General features: G+C 43.9%; 1 protein-coding gene across 4 annotated transcripts in view; it reads left to right on the forward strand.

Annotated features, from left to right (window-relative positions):
• Positions 1-16,027, forward strand: part of hsf1 (heat shock transcription factor 1) — a 155,933-nt gene that overhangs the window by 115,965 nt on the left and 23,941 nt on the right. For 3 of the 4 annotated variants that reach the window (XM_069915120.1, XM_069915121.1, XM_069915119.1), the window contains exons 8-9: positions 1,155-1,288; positions 5,892-6,095. In XM_069915120.1, coding sequence (XP_069771221.1) covers positions 1,155-1,288; positions 5,892-6,095 — 338 coding nt within the window. The remainder of the gene's footprint in view (positions 1-1,154; positions 1,289-5,891; positions 6,096-16,027) is intronic. The other variant, XM_069915118.1, reaches the window with a different exon arrangement.

Genomic DNA, 16,027 nt, shown 5'->3' on the forward strand with positions numbered 1-16,027 from the left:
CTTCTGACAAGATCCCAGTTGATCACGTCAATGGAGGGGAGGGAGACTCCAGTAATCCTCCCTGCCACCCTTATGGTCCTGTGGATTTGCATCTAATACCACACTGTGATGAGCTTCAGTAGAAGGTTGCTGTGATGGTGGCCGGTCACCTTATCCACTTCAGTCTTCTCAGGAAGTGCAGTCACTGTTGTGCCTTCCTGACAAGTGAGGAGATGTTGATGGGTCACTAGTTAAGTGAACTCTAAGGAGCCTGGTACTCTCCATTCTCTCTACTACAGAGTTGTTAATGTGTAGTGGAGGGTTGTTGTTCCTGGTCCTCCTGAAGTCCACGATCATCTCCTTCATCTTGTGCAAGGCTTAATCTTTTATTAATGGTCAGCAGTTCTCAATATGTCCTTGATAAAGTTCAACATGCCCACCAATTATTGAAAGTCCTTTTACCATTTGGGTATCTGGAGTGCTGAGATGCTCTGTTCCTTTTGAGGCCTACCAGGAGCCCATTATGTGGCTGAAGAAGTGTCAGCCCCAAAACTGTATGCCTACCCATCCTGATGAGCACCTTCAGCCCTATTTTGAAAGGGTCTACAGGTTTCACATTCATCTCATCAGCTACCTTCAAACTAATGTTATGGGGAGAAGACTGGGCCATGTGGCTGAGTGGGAAAATGGATCAGCTCTTGATTGAAGGGTGGGGCAGACCCGATGGGCTGAATAGTCCATTTCTGTGCCCATGTCCCATGGCCTAAAGTGACTGCATGTCATCCTTAGTCCCAAGAATGCTGAAGAAGGAACAAATGGCCTCCTGTACATTCATGGCATCTCATGAACTTCTAAGCAAAGTGCAGTTGTGTAAATCTCCCATTTGTGATTACGCTTGCATAAGTAGTTAAATTGACTTTGTGCACTTCGTTTTTTTTTCTTCAGAGCACAGGACCATTGATGCAAGTGATATACTAGTGCCTACATCCTGACCATCACACCAGACAAAACATGTCTCAACTGTACCCTCAAACAGCAAGTTTGAGAACATAAAGACAAATTATCTAAAAGACTTGAGAAAAGGGAATGGGAAGCAGACAAATAGTGTAGATGATATTCTGCTTGCTGTTAATTGTCCTCGGAATATTTACTCTTGTCCCTGCTTTTCATTGCAGCAGACTTCTGCAAACTTTCCAGGAAACAGTTGCTATTCACCAGACATCCCTTTGTTGTCTGGTCCAATTATTTCAGATATCACAGACCTGGCACAGTGCAGCCCTTCAACCTCCCCATCTCTTAAACTGGAAAGGTAAGTGTGTCACCACTAAGTGTTTGTCTGAATCTTTGTCCATTGAAGAAGATGGCAGAGTAGCAATGGATGGAGTTTCTGCAAGAAATGGGGAAGATGCAGGATACATACATACCAAAAAAAGGAAATATTCCAATGGAAAAATGTCACCATTGTGGCCAAAGGGAAAGCAAAAGAAGTCATCATACAAGGAACTAAAAATTAGTGGAAAGATAGAATATTGGGAAGTTTTTAAAAACTCGTAGAACATAACTAAAAAAATTCATTAAGGAGGGAACAGATGAAGTATGAAAGTAGGCTGGCAAATAAAATCAATGAGGATACAAAAACTTCAAGTATATAAAGAATAAAAGATAGGACCAGAAGAAAATGACGCTGGAAAAATAATAATGGGAGACAAGGAGATGGCACAGGATCTACTGTGGAAGACACAAGTAGCAAACCAGATGTTGAAGGGTATCAAGGAAGGGAAGCGAGTGAAGTTATTATTTCAAGGGAGAAGGTGCTCAGAAAGCTGAATGATCTAAAGGTGGATAAATCTCCCAGACTAGATCGATTGCACCCTCAGGTTCTGAAAGAGGAAGCGGTAGAGATTGTGGAGTTATTGGTAATAATCTTTCAGGAATCCATAGATTCTGGCATGGTCCCAGAGGGAGGCAGCAGAAAGGAAATTATTGACTGGTCAGTGGTTTGGAAAATGTTGGAGTCATTTGTAAATAATGAGGTCACTCAGTACTTGGAGACACAAGACAGAATAAGTCAAACCCACCATGGTTTTACAGGAAGGATACCAGCATGGGTAGAGCTTTGGTTAATAGGCAGGAAACAGAGTGGGAATTAGGGGACCCTATTCATGTTGGTTGCCTTTTACTTGTGGTGTTCTGCAGGGGTCATTTCTTTTTGCATTAAATGATTTGGATAATGGATTAGATAGCTTTGCGGATATCACTAAAATAGCTGATGCTGCTGAGGACATAGAGAGGCGGCTGCGGGAAGACCTTGATAGACGAGGAGAACGGACAAAGAGATGGCAGATGAAATACAATGTTGGGAAGTGGATGGTCATGCACTTTGGTTCAACGAATAGATGGACAGAGTATGATTTAGATGGGGAGAAAATTCAACATTTGTAGGTGCAAAGGGACTTGGGAGTCCTGATACAGGATACCTAAAGCTTAACTTCCAGGTTGAATCAGGAGTGATGTTGGAAATCATTTCAAGAGAAATCACATACAAGAGCAGGGATGTAATGTTGAGACTCTTTAGGGCACTAGTGAGACCTCACTTGGAGTAAAGTGTACAGTTTTTGGACACCTTATTTGAGAAAGGATGTGCTAGCATTGGAGAAGGTTCAAAGAAGATTTACTCGAATGAAAAGGTTAGCACATGAGGAATGTTTGTCAGCTCTTGGTCTGCATTCATTGGACTACTGAAGGATGAGGGAGGGCCTCAGAGACATTTAGAATGCTGAAAGGCCTGGACAGTAGATGTCACAACGTCGTTTCCCTTGTTGTGAGTCTAGGACAAGAGACCCACAATTTCAGAATAAAAGGGCATTAATTTGCAGAGAAATTCTTAGGGGGTAGTGAAAGTGAGGTCATTGGGTGTATTTAAGAAAAAAATTGGCAGGTATTTGATTAGTCAGGGCATCAGGGGTTATAGGGAGAAGGCCAGGGAATGGGACTGAGTGATGAGGATCAGCTCATGATTAAAAGGCAGAGCAGACCCAACAACCAATTGGTTTGTGCCTTCTTCTACTCTTATACCTTGTGATCTTGTGGTTTCCTTAAGGGAAAATCTTGCTGGACAAACCGATTGGAATTCTTTGAGAAGATGACCAGCAGGCTGGATAAGGGAGATGCAGTGGGTATATGTATATGGATTTTCCAAAGGCATTTAATAAGATTGCAGATAATCCAAAGGTAGGTGGAGGAGCAGGTTGTATAGAAGAAACACTGAGCTGCAAAAGGTAGAAAAAATAAATTAGCACACTTTTTCAAATGGGGAGAAAATTGAAAATGCCCAGATGTAAAGGGACCTGGACATCCTTGCACAAGATAGCCTGAAGGTAAACTTGCAGGTAGAGTGGTAGAGGTGAAGGTAAATGCAATGCTGGCATTCATTTCATGAGAAATAGAGCAGAACAGCAGGGATATGATGTTCAGGCTCTATAAGACACTGGTGAGACCTCAGAGTATTGTGAGCAGATTTGGGCTCATTTAAGAAAGGATGTGTTGGTGTGGGAGAGGGTTTAAAGAAGCTTCACTAAGATGATTCTTGGAATGAAAGGGTGGTCATACAAGGAAAGGGTGGTCATACAAGGACAACTCTTGGCCTGTACTTGTTGAAATTGAGAAGAATGATGGGGAATTGCATGGATAAAGTAGAGGTAGAAAGGTTGTTTCCCATGGTGGGAGAGTTTAGGACAAAAAGGCACAACTACAGAATTAAAGGGCATCCACTTAGAACAGAGATGCAGAGGAATTTCTTCAACCAGTGGGTGGTAAATCTGGAATTTGTTGCCACAGGCAGTTGTGGAGACCAAGTTTAGGTTCTTGTTTAGCCAGAGCATCAAGGCTTTTGGGGAGAAGGATGGCAATGGGGCTGAGTAAGGAAAATTATCATCTCATGATTGAATGGCGGGGCAGACTCAGTGGGTTGAATAACCTACTTCTACTGCTATGTCTTATGATACATATGGCCTTTGTTCATTGAGCTTCAATCCAATCAACACTTGATGCACAACAAAAATAATGATCCATTTTCATGATAATCTCAGTTCCTCTCGGCACTGGCACCCCAGGGTGAAATATGTCATTGTTTTACAATCTACAGACTTGCAGACATGGTACTGTAACAGAGTATATGTTTTTGGGAGATAAATTGGGAAAGGTTTGTTAGAGTAGGTCACATACAAACACTAAAACAGATCTTATTTAAAAAACTGGAGCACTGCCCCATGGTAGACGTATTGGCTCCAGAGCTTTTGAAGAGTGCTCAAGAGACTTCACTAATAGATTGTTGTTTACAAAAGGCAACAGATGAAAGAGCATGTCAGAACCACTACTGTCTGGAGGAGAACTTGCTGTTCTGAGAGGGTCATGTGGTTTTGCAAGCAGAGAGAGTCAAACAGGTGTTCTCTCAGAGAGAGAGAGATCACTTGTACAGTGTTACAGCCAGCAGCTGGGACTGGAACGGGACAAGTTGGCAAGCTTATGGAAAGCCTGGTCAAAGCCCTTGTGGTTCATGCAAGAGGAAAGGACTGGCTATCTAATGTTTCACTTGGAATAAGAGAAATAAAAAGGAACTCTGTAGTGACCTGAAAGAAAGAGGTCAATGGGAAAGCAAAAGAAGTCATCATACAAGGAACTAAAAATTAGTGGAAAGGTAGAAGGGGCAAGTTTCGTCAGCAAGACACTGAGATGGCTTATTAAAAAGGAACAACAAATCTCTCTCTGAAAACCGACAAGAACCTTCCTGAGCGGTAACCATTTACCTTTCAAGCACCAAAGCCTGGTGAACTTTATATATGTTAAATTCTGTGCACGGTCTAAGAATTGCCTGCAACCAGTGAACTTGGAGGAATGAGAAGTGAGATTGGACTGTGAACTAAAGAATTTTTCTGAACTTACACACACATTACATAAACGTGCACTGAGAATTAGAAGGGGGTTAAGTAAGTCAGGTGATAAGTTAAATGTGATTCTATTTTCATGTTTAAAGATAATTTAAAAACAACTTTTGTTGAAGTAACCATTTGTCATGGTGAATATCTATTGCAGCTGGATTTTGGGGTCCTCTGGGCTTGTAACAGTACATAATTATCTTAAATAGCAAGCAGTGTTAATTTTGTGATTTAAAGGGCTAATTGTTGTCTTTAAGAAGTGATTTTGGTTAAGCAAATTCAGGGTGTTGTGGCTGGCTTGGAAATACTATTCATAATTCTATTATTTATTCACTTTCTTCTTGTTTTTCAATTCTTTTTTTTAAAAGTAATCTGTGAATCTGCATCCAACGCTATGATAGGCAGTGAAATCAGAACCAGAGGACATGGGTTAAGGGTTAAAGGGGAGAGGTTTAGGGGGAATATTGGGAACTTCTTCACACAGAGAGTGATGGGAATATGGAACGAGGAGATGTGGGCTCAATTTTAACATTGAAGAAAAATTTGGACAGGAACATGCATAAGAGGGGAAGGTCAGAAGAACTAGCCAGAACAGTATTTCACAGACTAGAAGGGCGTAATGTTTTATAGTTCTAAATCCAGGTTTGCTGCATTTTTTTAAAAACTCTTGTTTCTTAAATTGCTGATTCTTCTGTATTTTCATCAGTCTCAAATTATATTTATTCAAAACCCATAGTCTATCATTTTCTGGATTTATAGAGTAAAATATTGATACAGCCTTTTAATCCATTCTGCTCTTTTTAAAAAAAAGCAAAGATCTCTTGTATTCTTGTAAGCGTTCTTTTTAAGCAATATTCTTAACTTGTCCTGTCAATTGCAGGTAAGGGTGCAAAGGCAGTCAAACTGGACCTTCTCTTGTATGTGGCATTGAAGTGGACTCTTTTTCCTCCTCTCCCAACCTTCTCTTGTCTCTTCCAGAACTAGTCCTCTGCTCCATATTAAAGAAGAGCCTCCAAGTCCAAATGGTCAGCCAGACATTGAGGTGGTCAGTCCTGTTGCTACGGGCACCGAAGAACCCCTGTCTCCATCAACCTTCATCGATTCCATCCTGGAAGACAATGACGCCACCACTACACAACCACAGCCTGAGGACCAGTGTCTCAGTGTGGCATGCCTTGACAAGTAAGGACAAAATGGAAGAAACATTTCCCTGCCCAGCAATTGGTCTCATTGACTGCAGTTCTCCTCTCCACAATGTTTATAAGGCAGGCTCAGCAAACAATCTCTGCGCAGTTGGTGAAGGGTCATGGTATCAACACCACATAGATTTCAGTTGCTGTGTGTTCTGAGAGGGGTGAAAAATAAACCAGACTTCATTTTTCCTCCCTTGTCACCAGGAATGCTTACTGGAAGAATACATGTTTGGCTTTTGGACCAGGCTGAACTTGGATCCTCCTTTAGCGAGTAACTAAGACTTTGAACCATACATGACCAATAAGTTAGGCCATCAAGGGAGTAGAACTGTACCTCTGCAGTTAGTGGCATTAAGAATACAGGAGCTGTGAAAGTCAGAGGGAGGTGAGAGGCTCCCATCTAACTCTGTATATGCATTCTGTATTTTAATATGGGAGTCGCATTAATGGTTCATGATATAAATTCCTTCCATTTTTGGATATTATTTGGCTATTTAAGCCAAATGGGGGTGGACCGTCTAGGATCTGTGTTTCCAGTTCACAGATGAAATCCAAGGCTTCGAGCTTCCTCATAAGCCCTCCTCCCCATCTCTGAATTTAATACTATTATGTATTCTAAGTTTACACTGTTTCATTCATTGTTTAATATAGATCTAATCTGGTTCCCTGCAGCACAAAGTATATATGAGTGGTGATGTCATCATTCCCACTGTGATGACATCATATGCACATAACACTCGCCACCCCCCCCCCCCCAAAATAAATGCTTTGTGAAGAAAACATATGGGCAGCACTTGTACTAAACGATGATATCTGCGAGGTGCCCCTATTCTAATGGTGAGGGTTACAATTACACTTATGTAGGACTAGATTAGTGATTCCCAAAGTGGGCGCCCACCCCCCCCCCACCCCATGGGCTGTGAAAAGATCCAAATGGGTGGTAAGGGAAATGGGGCAGTTGGGGCGGTGAGGAAATAGGGGACGTTCCGAACCTTCAGTCTTGCTATTATTCAGTGTGCTGCAAACTTTAATGAAGAACCCAGTGCAGTAATTTTCTGCCCAAACTCAGGATGGCAGTAGTAAGCAAAATAAATGGTGGCAAAGTGTTCTCGCGAAAGCTGGTTTCAGTTGCTGCCATGTTGTATTTGCATCACTACCCACCCGCTCAGCACAACAACCACCCCCTCTCAGCACCGCTGCCACCAACCCTTCTCACCGCCACTAGCCCCCTCAGCGCCGCCTCTAACCCCCCTCAGCGCCGCCACTAACCTCCCCCTCAACGCCGCCACTAACCCCCCCTCAGCGCCGCCGCTGACCCCCCTCAGCGCCGAGCACCGCCGCTGACCCCGCCCTCAGCACCGCCACTGACCCACCCCCCCTCATTTTTTTAAGAAAAACCCCTCTTACCCACAGCACATTGTCCTGGGAGTCCTAACCAGTACTGGCTCTCCAACTTCTATAGATCTGGTAGGTTTACTTGGAGACGTTGATTGTTCTATTCGAAGGCTGATGTTAGGATATACTATGGAAACTCTTGTTCTTAAATTACGTCCAAACATCAATTCAGCTGGTGTTTGTTTGGTTCTCAGATGCAGCATGTTTCTACATCCTATTGGAAATATGCATTTTTGTGACTCCATGATACGTAGAGGAGTTTTAGTTTTAATGGCCTTTTTGAAAGTCTGTACAAAATGTTCTGCTTGGGTGGTAGGGAACTGACCAGAAATGTCGTATAGTGTCATTGCGTAGGAATACCTTAAAGGCCTCCAATACAAACTGTGGACATTATCAGAAACCAGTTCAGTAGGTTATCCATATGTTGCAAATATACTTCATAGTCTTTCAATTGTCTGGTTTATTGTTGTTTTTCTCATGTTTGATACAGCAGCTATTTAGAGTTGTATCGACAGCAATGAGGAAGTTTTCTCCCATAAAATGACCAGCGAAATCAATGTGACTCCTGTACAATGGTCGTGATCGCCATTTCCATGGGTTCACTTCAGCTTGTAGGACTTTGGGTTGCATGAGGGCAACCAGACATGCAAATATGCCAGCACCTTCATCTGAACCATCCCTGGGTGGTTGTTGTGGAGCTCTGATAACATGGCTGTCTGCCATTTTGTAGGAATAATTGTCCTGGTCCCCCACAATAAAAAAGAAACTTTATTCAATTGATATCTCTTGGCGTTGTGTATAATAAGGCTTTAGTTCTTCAGAGATGGCTTCGGCCTCTGGCCACCCATTTAATGTGAAATATAGGACTTCTTTTCGTGCTTCTTTGCTGATCGTCTTTTCCATAATGGATAAGTGGTGAAGGTGTTCTTGATTAATAGCTGTCACCTCCGCCGTCCATTTAATTATCTCTTCTTTCTGTTCAGTTTCCGGTAGAGGTAAGCGAGATAGGGCATCAGCATAGCTGTTTTGTGTTGCAAATCATAATCCTATGCTGACCCCCCCTCAGCGCTGCCGCTGACCCCCTCCCAGCGCCGCCGCTGACCCCCCTCAGCACCGCCGCTGACCCCCCTCAGCGCCGCCGCTGACCCCCCTCAGCGCCGCCGCTGACCTCCCTCAGCGCCGCCGTTGACCCCCCTCAGTGCCGCCGCTGACACCGCCTCAGTGCCGCCGCTGACACCCCCCCTCAGTGCCGCCACTGACCCCCCCCTCATTTTTTTAAGAAAAACCCCTCTTACACACAGCACATTTGTCCTGGGCCACCTTTGTAGCAGTTAGCACTGGTTTCCTTTTTTTTTAGGGCCTAGAATCAAATTCAGTGGTTTGTTGTCTGTAACTAAGAAAAACTTTCTTTTATCGAGGTATGAATGGAATTGTTTGACACCAAATATTATGGCAAGCCCTTCTTTTTCTAGTTGTGCATAACTATGTTTACAATTCGTCAAGGACTGGGAGGTATAAGCCACCGGTTCCCCTTTTCTCGTTACCTGTGACAACACCACTCCTAATCCTACTGGCGAAGCATCCATCACAAGGGTCACTTCTTTTTCTGAGTCGTAGATGGACTTGACGTTGACAGTTCTTTCAAATGATCCACTATGTTATTAGTCTCTTCATTCCAGCACCATTTCTGGTCGTTTAACAATTGGTTTAGTGGCTGCACAGCATGGACATATTTGTAATGTGCTTCCAATAATGGTTAGCCAGACCCAGAAACGACTGCAGTTCAGCTCAATTTGTTGGGTAGGGTGCTCTGCAGAGAGCTTCAGTACAAGCAGTGTCCATTCAGACCCCTTCACTGTTAATTGTAAAACCTAAATATGTTACAGAAGGTAGAGATGCATGTTGCAATCGGGTTGGGACTCTTTCTAAGTTAGATAGGTGCTCGGAGTTGTCTTGACCTGTAATTATAATGTCATCGAGGTAACATCCTACATTAATGCCATGTAATAATTTGTCCAGGGCTGCTGAGAGTCCATATGGAATTTGGGTAGAGGTGAATAACCCCAAGTAATTATTGATTGCCACATATTTCTTTGAGACTTCATCCAATTCTTCTTGGTATGCTTGTGATAAATCCAGCTTTGTGAATTTCTTTCTCCTGTTCAGGGCCCAGAATAAAGCCTGGTTAATGGTGACTTTGTAATCACCACAAATTTGGATTTCTCTATTGGCTTTTTGCACTGGCACGACGGGAGCTGCCCATTCACTGTATTGGATTCTTTCCAGTATTCCCTCGTTTTTCAATCTGTTAAGTTCCGATTCAATCTTTCCTTTTCAGTATTCCCTCGTTTTTCAATCTGTTAAGTTCCGATTCAATCTTTCCTTTTATTGCAAACGTTACCACTCTGGGATTAAAGAACTTGGGTTCAACATCTGATCTCAGGTGTAATTTCGCTTGGACTCCTTGGATTTTTCCCAGGCCTTTTCTGAAAATCATCTGGTATTTCTTGAGAACTGGTTCTAGCTTTGGCTTGGCCTTATCTTCCAGGCATAAGTTCATTATGGATCCAATTTCCATCCAATCTAGTTGAATGGGTGATAGCCAATTTCTTCCAAATAATGCCGGCCCCTTGGTGTTAATGATGTGAAAGGGTCATCTTTTTGGTGTTTGTTCTGTATATTTCACATTTGCGTTGCATTTTCCATGCACCTTTAATGGTGAGGTGGGGTAGCTGTCATTTTTTTTTAAATTAATGGCATTAACAAAACTGTTGCCCCTGTATCCTCCTCCATTTGAAGGGGTTCATTGTTGATTTTCACCTCAGCGTAGAATTCCAATTTTTTATCCTTTAATCTATGGACATACATGACTTTCACTGTCTTGTCTTCCTCCGAGTCATTTGTTTCAGTGCGAGGGCTTTCATCCTTCACCACTGTTCTTACTCTGGTGGGATGCTTTTCATATATATTGGTCCTTTCTTTTTACCTCACAAAGATAAGCGTATACAGAGCCGTTGTCATACCCACACTCCTGTTCGGCTCCGAATCATGGGTCCTCTACCGGCACCACCTACGGCTCCTAGAACGCTTCCACCAGCGTTGTCTCCGCTCCATCCTCAACATCCATTGGAGCGCTTACACCCCTAACGTCGAAGTACTCGAGATGGCAGAGGTCGACAGCATCGAGTCCACGCTGCTGAAGATCCAGCTGCACTGGGTGGGTCACGTCTCCAGAATGGAGGACCATCGCCTTCCCAAGATCGTATTATATGGCGAGCTCTCCACTGGCCACCGTGACAGAGGTGCACCAAAGAAAAGGTACAAGGACTGCCTAAAGAAATCTCTTGGTGCCTGCCACATTGACCACCGCCAGTGGGCTGATAACGCCTCAAACCGTGCATCTTGGCGCCTCACAGTTTGGCGGGCAGCAGCCTCCTTTGAAGAAGACCGCAGAGCCCACCTCACTGACAAAAGGCAAAGGAGGAAAAACCCAACACCCAACCCCAACCAACCAATTTTCCCTTGCAACCGCTGCAATCGTGTCTGCCTGTCCCGCATCGGACTGGTCAGCCACAAACGAGCCTGCAGCTGACGTGGACTTTTTACCCCCTCCATAAATCTTCGTCCGCGAAGCCAAGCCAAAGAAAGAAAACTTCTGTTAAACCCATATCTAATCAATCTCTCACTGCTTCGTTTAAAAAATTCACCAATTTGTGAGAGTTTACGTAATTCAGTCAATAATTCACTTACTGATTTGCCTGTTCTCTGTTTTCTGTAATAAAATCTTTCTCTGCCATAACAGGTGATTGGAAAAGCACAGTCTCAGTAATATTATGAGCAAGAACGTGATGATCAAATCTTTCTACAGTCATACCAGTTTTCTTCAGAGTCCCCACATTTTCCAAACTGTGTCTCTGCCATTTTGAATCTTCTTTGTTCTCTGTGACTGAGCTTGCGTTTCCTTTTTAAATCTTCACTCCAACATTTGGAGCATAGAGGAGGTCCGTTTCGATCCTTGTCGCCAATCTGAAATGTATTTAGATTTAGAAATACACTACCCACGGAAAAGCGATGCTTCATTCATTGTTCAATACAAATAGAATATGGTTCCCCACAGCACACAGTGTATATGAATGATGATGTCATACGCATGCAGGCGTATATACATGACAAATACATCAGTGAAATTTGTTGCAGAAAAATTACAATGCAGAACTGGGCCATTCAGTCCATATCTATGCCAGTCAAGAAAGAGGTGCCCAACTTAATCTTACCCCCTGGTATTTCATCCCAAAATCTGCAGATTGTGGCTTGTCAGGTACTCTTGCAGGCACATTTTAAATGTGTCAATTAAGGATCCTGAGGCAAATGTATGACTGATGTTTTCATTCCATGGATGCTGCCCAGCCCATTGCAGCTACTCATTGTGTGCTCAAGGTTCCAGCATCTGCAATTTTGTGTTTCAATGCTTTTTAAATTTGGTGAGTGATTCTTGTTTCACCAGCTTTTTAAGAAGCGAGCTCTAAAACTTATAGTTAACTGATTTTCTTCTTTCCCTATTTTTCTTCTACTCCTGCCATCTGCGCCCCTCAGTTTTTGACCTTCAGCTAAGGGAAACAAGGCCCTCCTATTTTCTCTTCTGCGTCTCTCGTAATATTGAGCTAATTTAGTTATTCCTCCATCATTGTCTGTATTTAATGTCCTAAAAAATGTCAGCACTGCATAGCTGCTGCAATGGCAGTACTGCCACTGGTGCAGACCAAGGAGAGTGTGGAGCAGAGACACAACACTGCTCTTCAGGGTCCTATTGCCCAGTCCAAATGCCTGCGGTCCTTACAGGCTTTAAACAGCCTGTTAAAGGAACTGATCTTTTAAAATCTAGCAACCATGGATCTGTGCTTAAGATGGTAATGCCAGTGCAAGGCAGTATACCACGATGGGTTGAAGACTATGAGGGAGCACAGGGCACAAGAAACAGGGTTAACACCACCCCCTTCCCCCCCCCCCCCCCCCACCTCCTCTGTTGAGAAGGAGAATCCTGGGAGACAACCCTGCAGGAAGGTGACCACAGCAGCAGACCAGCGAGGAACTCAGTGGCTGAAGGACCCACACAGGCTGTGGGCTGTTGGTGACTTGCGGTCGAAGGACTCGTGCAGGCTATGTGAGGGAAGAAAGGCTCCTGATTGCATCAGAAGTTTGGACCCGGAGCTCAGGTTGCAAATGGATGAAATAGTAGTCTGAGAGGCTGCAGGAGCGCTGGAAGTGAATTCAACTCTTGGACATGGTGACTTGGTTGAGGGGGGGCTCTCTTTTGCTTCTCTTTCTCATTGTACGGGGTGCTGGACAATGCTTGTGGCAGCTCTTGTTTGCCTTCCGACAGACAAAATTTGAAGTACATCACGTATATTACATTTTTAACGTATTATTACGAGACAATGTAAGGAACCTTTGACCAATGAAAACAAAAGTGCTATCTGCTGCCTTCACCATCATGTCACCAATGTCTGCACCTTCAGAGAATGATGTACCTGTGTCCTCATACTTCTGTGTTCAGTAATACTCCCTAAGGCTCTACCATTCATTCTAAGTCCTGTCCTGGTATGGTGGTCCAAAATGCAATAAGGTACTCACTTGTATGAGATGAATTCCATCTGCTGTTTCTTGACCCACTACCCCAGTTGATCAAGATCCCTTCGTAATCCTAGATTATGAATAGTGTTAGGTCTGCTTTGTTCATGAATGAGTGAGACAAACACCAGACTGAGTCGAAATCAGGGTTCTTTGTTCTTTATTACCGGATTGTAACACTTGCAACTAACCATGTTAGTCGGAGAATGCATTCTGCCGTTATCAGCAAAATGGTGATTTTTTATACCCTTGGATACGTGCTTAGAACATCATCATATCATTACTTGTCCAATGACTAAAACTGTTGCTATCCTTTCCCTGCTAGCTTCCTGCCTCTCAATCCATCAATGTCTCTCTTATCTTGTAAGTACAAGGATGCATTCACATCTTGTTACAGCCCTGTACAGGGTAACTCCTTACACATTCCCATCTCATGATGTTTTACCTTACAATAGTTACAATGAAATCAACTTTGTCGTCATCCACAAATTTACCATGTTAACTAAATTGCCATCCAGATTGTTAATATAGATGTCAATCAACAGTGGACTCCACGCCAATCCATGCAGCACACCACTGATCACAGGTCACCAAGTTGAGAAACAACACTCTGCTACTGCCCTCTGACTTCCTGCACCCAGATATACAATATAGTAAAAAACATAGAAACAGAAAATAGGTTTAGGAGTAGGCCATTTGGCCCTTCAAGCCTACACTGCCGTTCATTATGATCATGGCTAATCAGTACCTGGTTCCTGCCTTCTCCCCATACCCCAATCCCCTTGGCAACAAGGGCCAAATCTAACCTACACTTAAATATTGACAGGGAACCGGCTTGAGGAGGCTTGTTGACAGGCATTTATAAATTTAATTCTTAATTTTTAAATTATATTTGACATACAGCACGGTAGCAGACCATTTCGGCCCAAGAGTCTGTGCCGCCCAATTTACACCCAATTAACCTACACCCCGGTGCGTTTCAAACAGTGGGAGGAAACCAGAGCCCCTGGGGAAAACCCGTGCATTTGCACATTTGAAAGCCATTTGCAAAGGGTAGGAAGTTTTAGAGGGGGGGGGGTGTGGCAAACATATTTGGGAGATGATGAGGTAAATGATAGTTACATAGAATGTAACATCACAGTACAGGCCCTTCAATCCCCGATGTTGTGCCAGCCCATCTATACCTATCCAAAAAAAACTAACCCCTCCCTACCTCATAACCCTCTATATTTCTTCCATCCATGTGCCTGTCTAAGAATCTCTTAAATGCCCCTAATGTCCCAGCCTCCATCACCATCCCTGGAAATGCTTTCCAGACACCCACAACTCTCTAAAACAAAAATAAACCTCCAGATTTAAGATTCAATTTATTGTCATAGTAATAAAACAGGGCCCTATTGCATGAAATCCCCTTTTGCCTGCTGCAAGGCAGACAGATTCGCCACCCGCAGAAATTACCTAGGCATCTCTTACATTTCTTACAGTCAGAGAAGAAGGAAAAGGGAGCGTCACCCCCCCCCCCCCCACCCGAGTGAATAAGTGTCCATAGATTTGCCTCCAGTGCTTCTGCAGCCACCCAGAGTCCATTTAATATAAAATATAGGACTTTTGATAGTGTCGCTTCTTTTCGTGCTTCTTTGCTGATTGTCTTTCCCGTAATGGGCAAGTGGTGAAGGTGTTCTTAATAGCTCTAGCCTCTTGACTTTCTGTTTAGTTTCCATGGTCCAGATCTGAATCTTTGGCATGGTCAGGGACCTTTTGTCACCCTCGGAACCTCCTCACATCCCAGTTTTGATACCTGGTACCCCTCTGGCCAGTTCGAGCCAGGCTCCAGCAGTCTGCAGCCTGACACGAGTCTCCCGACAGTAGTCTCCTGCAGCTTCCTGGGTTCTTCACCTTGAGTCACAGGCAGCCTGGCGCAGAGCCCCCTCACTAGTCCACCTCCGTGGTCACAGTCCCATGGGTCATCTCCCTCCTGCTTCTCCTTCTCAGACGAGGGTTGGTCTTCCCATCCACTGGTGCCCTGCTCCAGTCCTCCACTTCCCCTGAGCCTGCAGCCTTCCTCATGGCCTGCTGCCGATTAATAGGCGCCGCCATCTTGGGTGTTTTTCATCTTTACAGCCCACATACTCATTAACAGATATGGGTTCTGCTGACAAGGTTGGCGTGCATCTTCTGTACCAACTTGTCTTTAAAGGTGATCTAGCTCTTTTAACGCCTCTTAACCCGTTTGTTCAACTGCGTGACTCCTGAACATTGAATCTGGGATATGCAGCTCATGAAGTGCCAACGCTCTGGAGCCAAAAACAATTCAGCACAGAAACAGGCCATTTAGCCCTTCTAGTCTGTGCCAATCATTCTCCCTAGTCTCACTGACCCGAGCACTGCATACCCCTCCATCTGTATCTGTGCTTGTAGCATTTGTATTGCGCAGACTGCAGCAGCTGAAGAAGAGCCAACCAGGGGATGGTGTTAAAGACTGCACTTGCTTGTGATGTCCAGGTTCAGATTTCTGATTTCAGATTGATTATCAGAGTACATTGCATGATATCACATACAACCCTGAGATTCTTATTCCTACAGTCAAGGCAGAATTACCACTGATTGGTAGTGCAAAAGAAATGAACAATTACTGTCACGGTCGTGGAGCAGTTAGCACCACCAATGTCAGTAAGAGGTTGGTACATTCTCCTCATGACTGCATAAGTTTCCTCCGGGTGCCCTGGTTTCCTCCCACGTTCCAAAGGCCTACATGGTTAGCAGATTAATTGGTCTTATGGGTGTATTGAGGTGGCTCAGGCTCATGGGGGGGGTGGGGGGGGTGTGTGTGTGTGTATACGTATGTCCCATATAACAAAAAAAGGGCATCAAAGTCCTGCATCCATGCTGCACAACTCT

The sequence above is a fragment of the Narcine bancroftii genome, chromosome 1 (genome assembly GCF_036971445.1).
Source record: "Narcine bancroftii isolate sNarBan1 chromosome 1, sNarBan1.hap1, whole genome shotgun sequence".
NCBI classification, from domain to species: Eukaryota; Metazoa; Chordata; class Chondrichthyes; order Torpediniformes; family Narcinidae; genus Narcine; species Narcine bancroftii.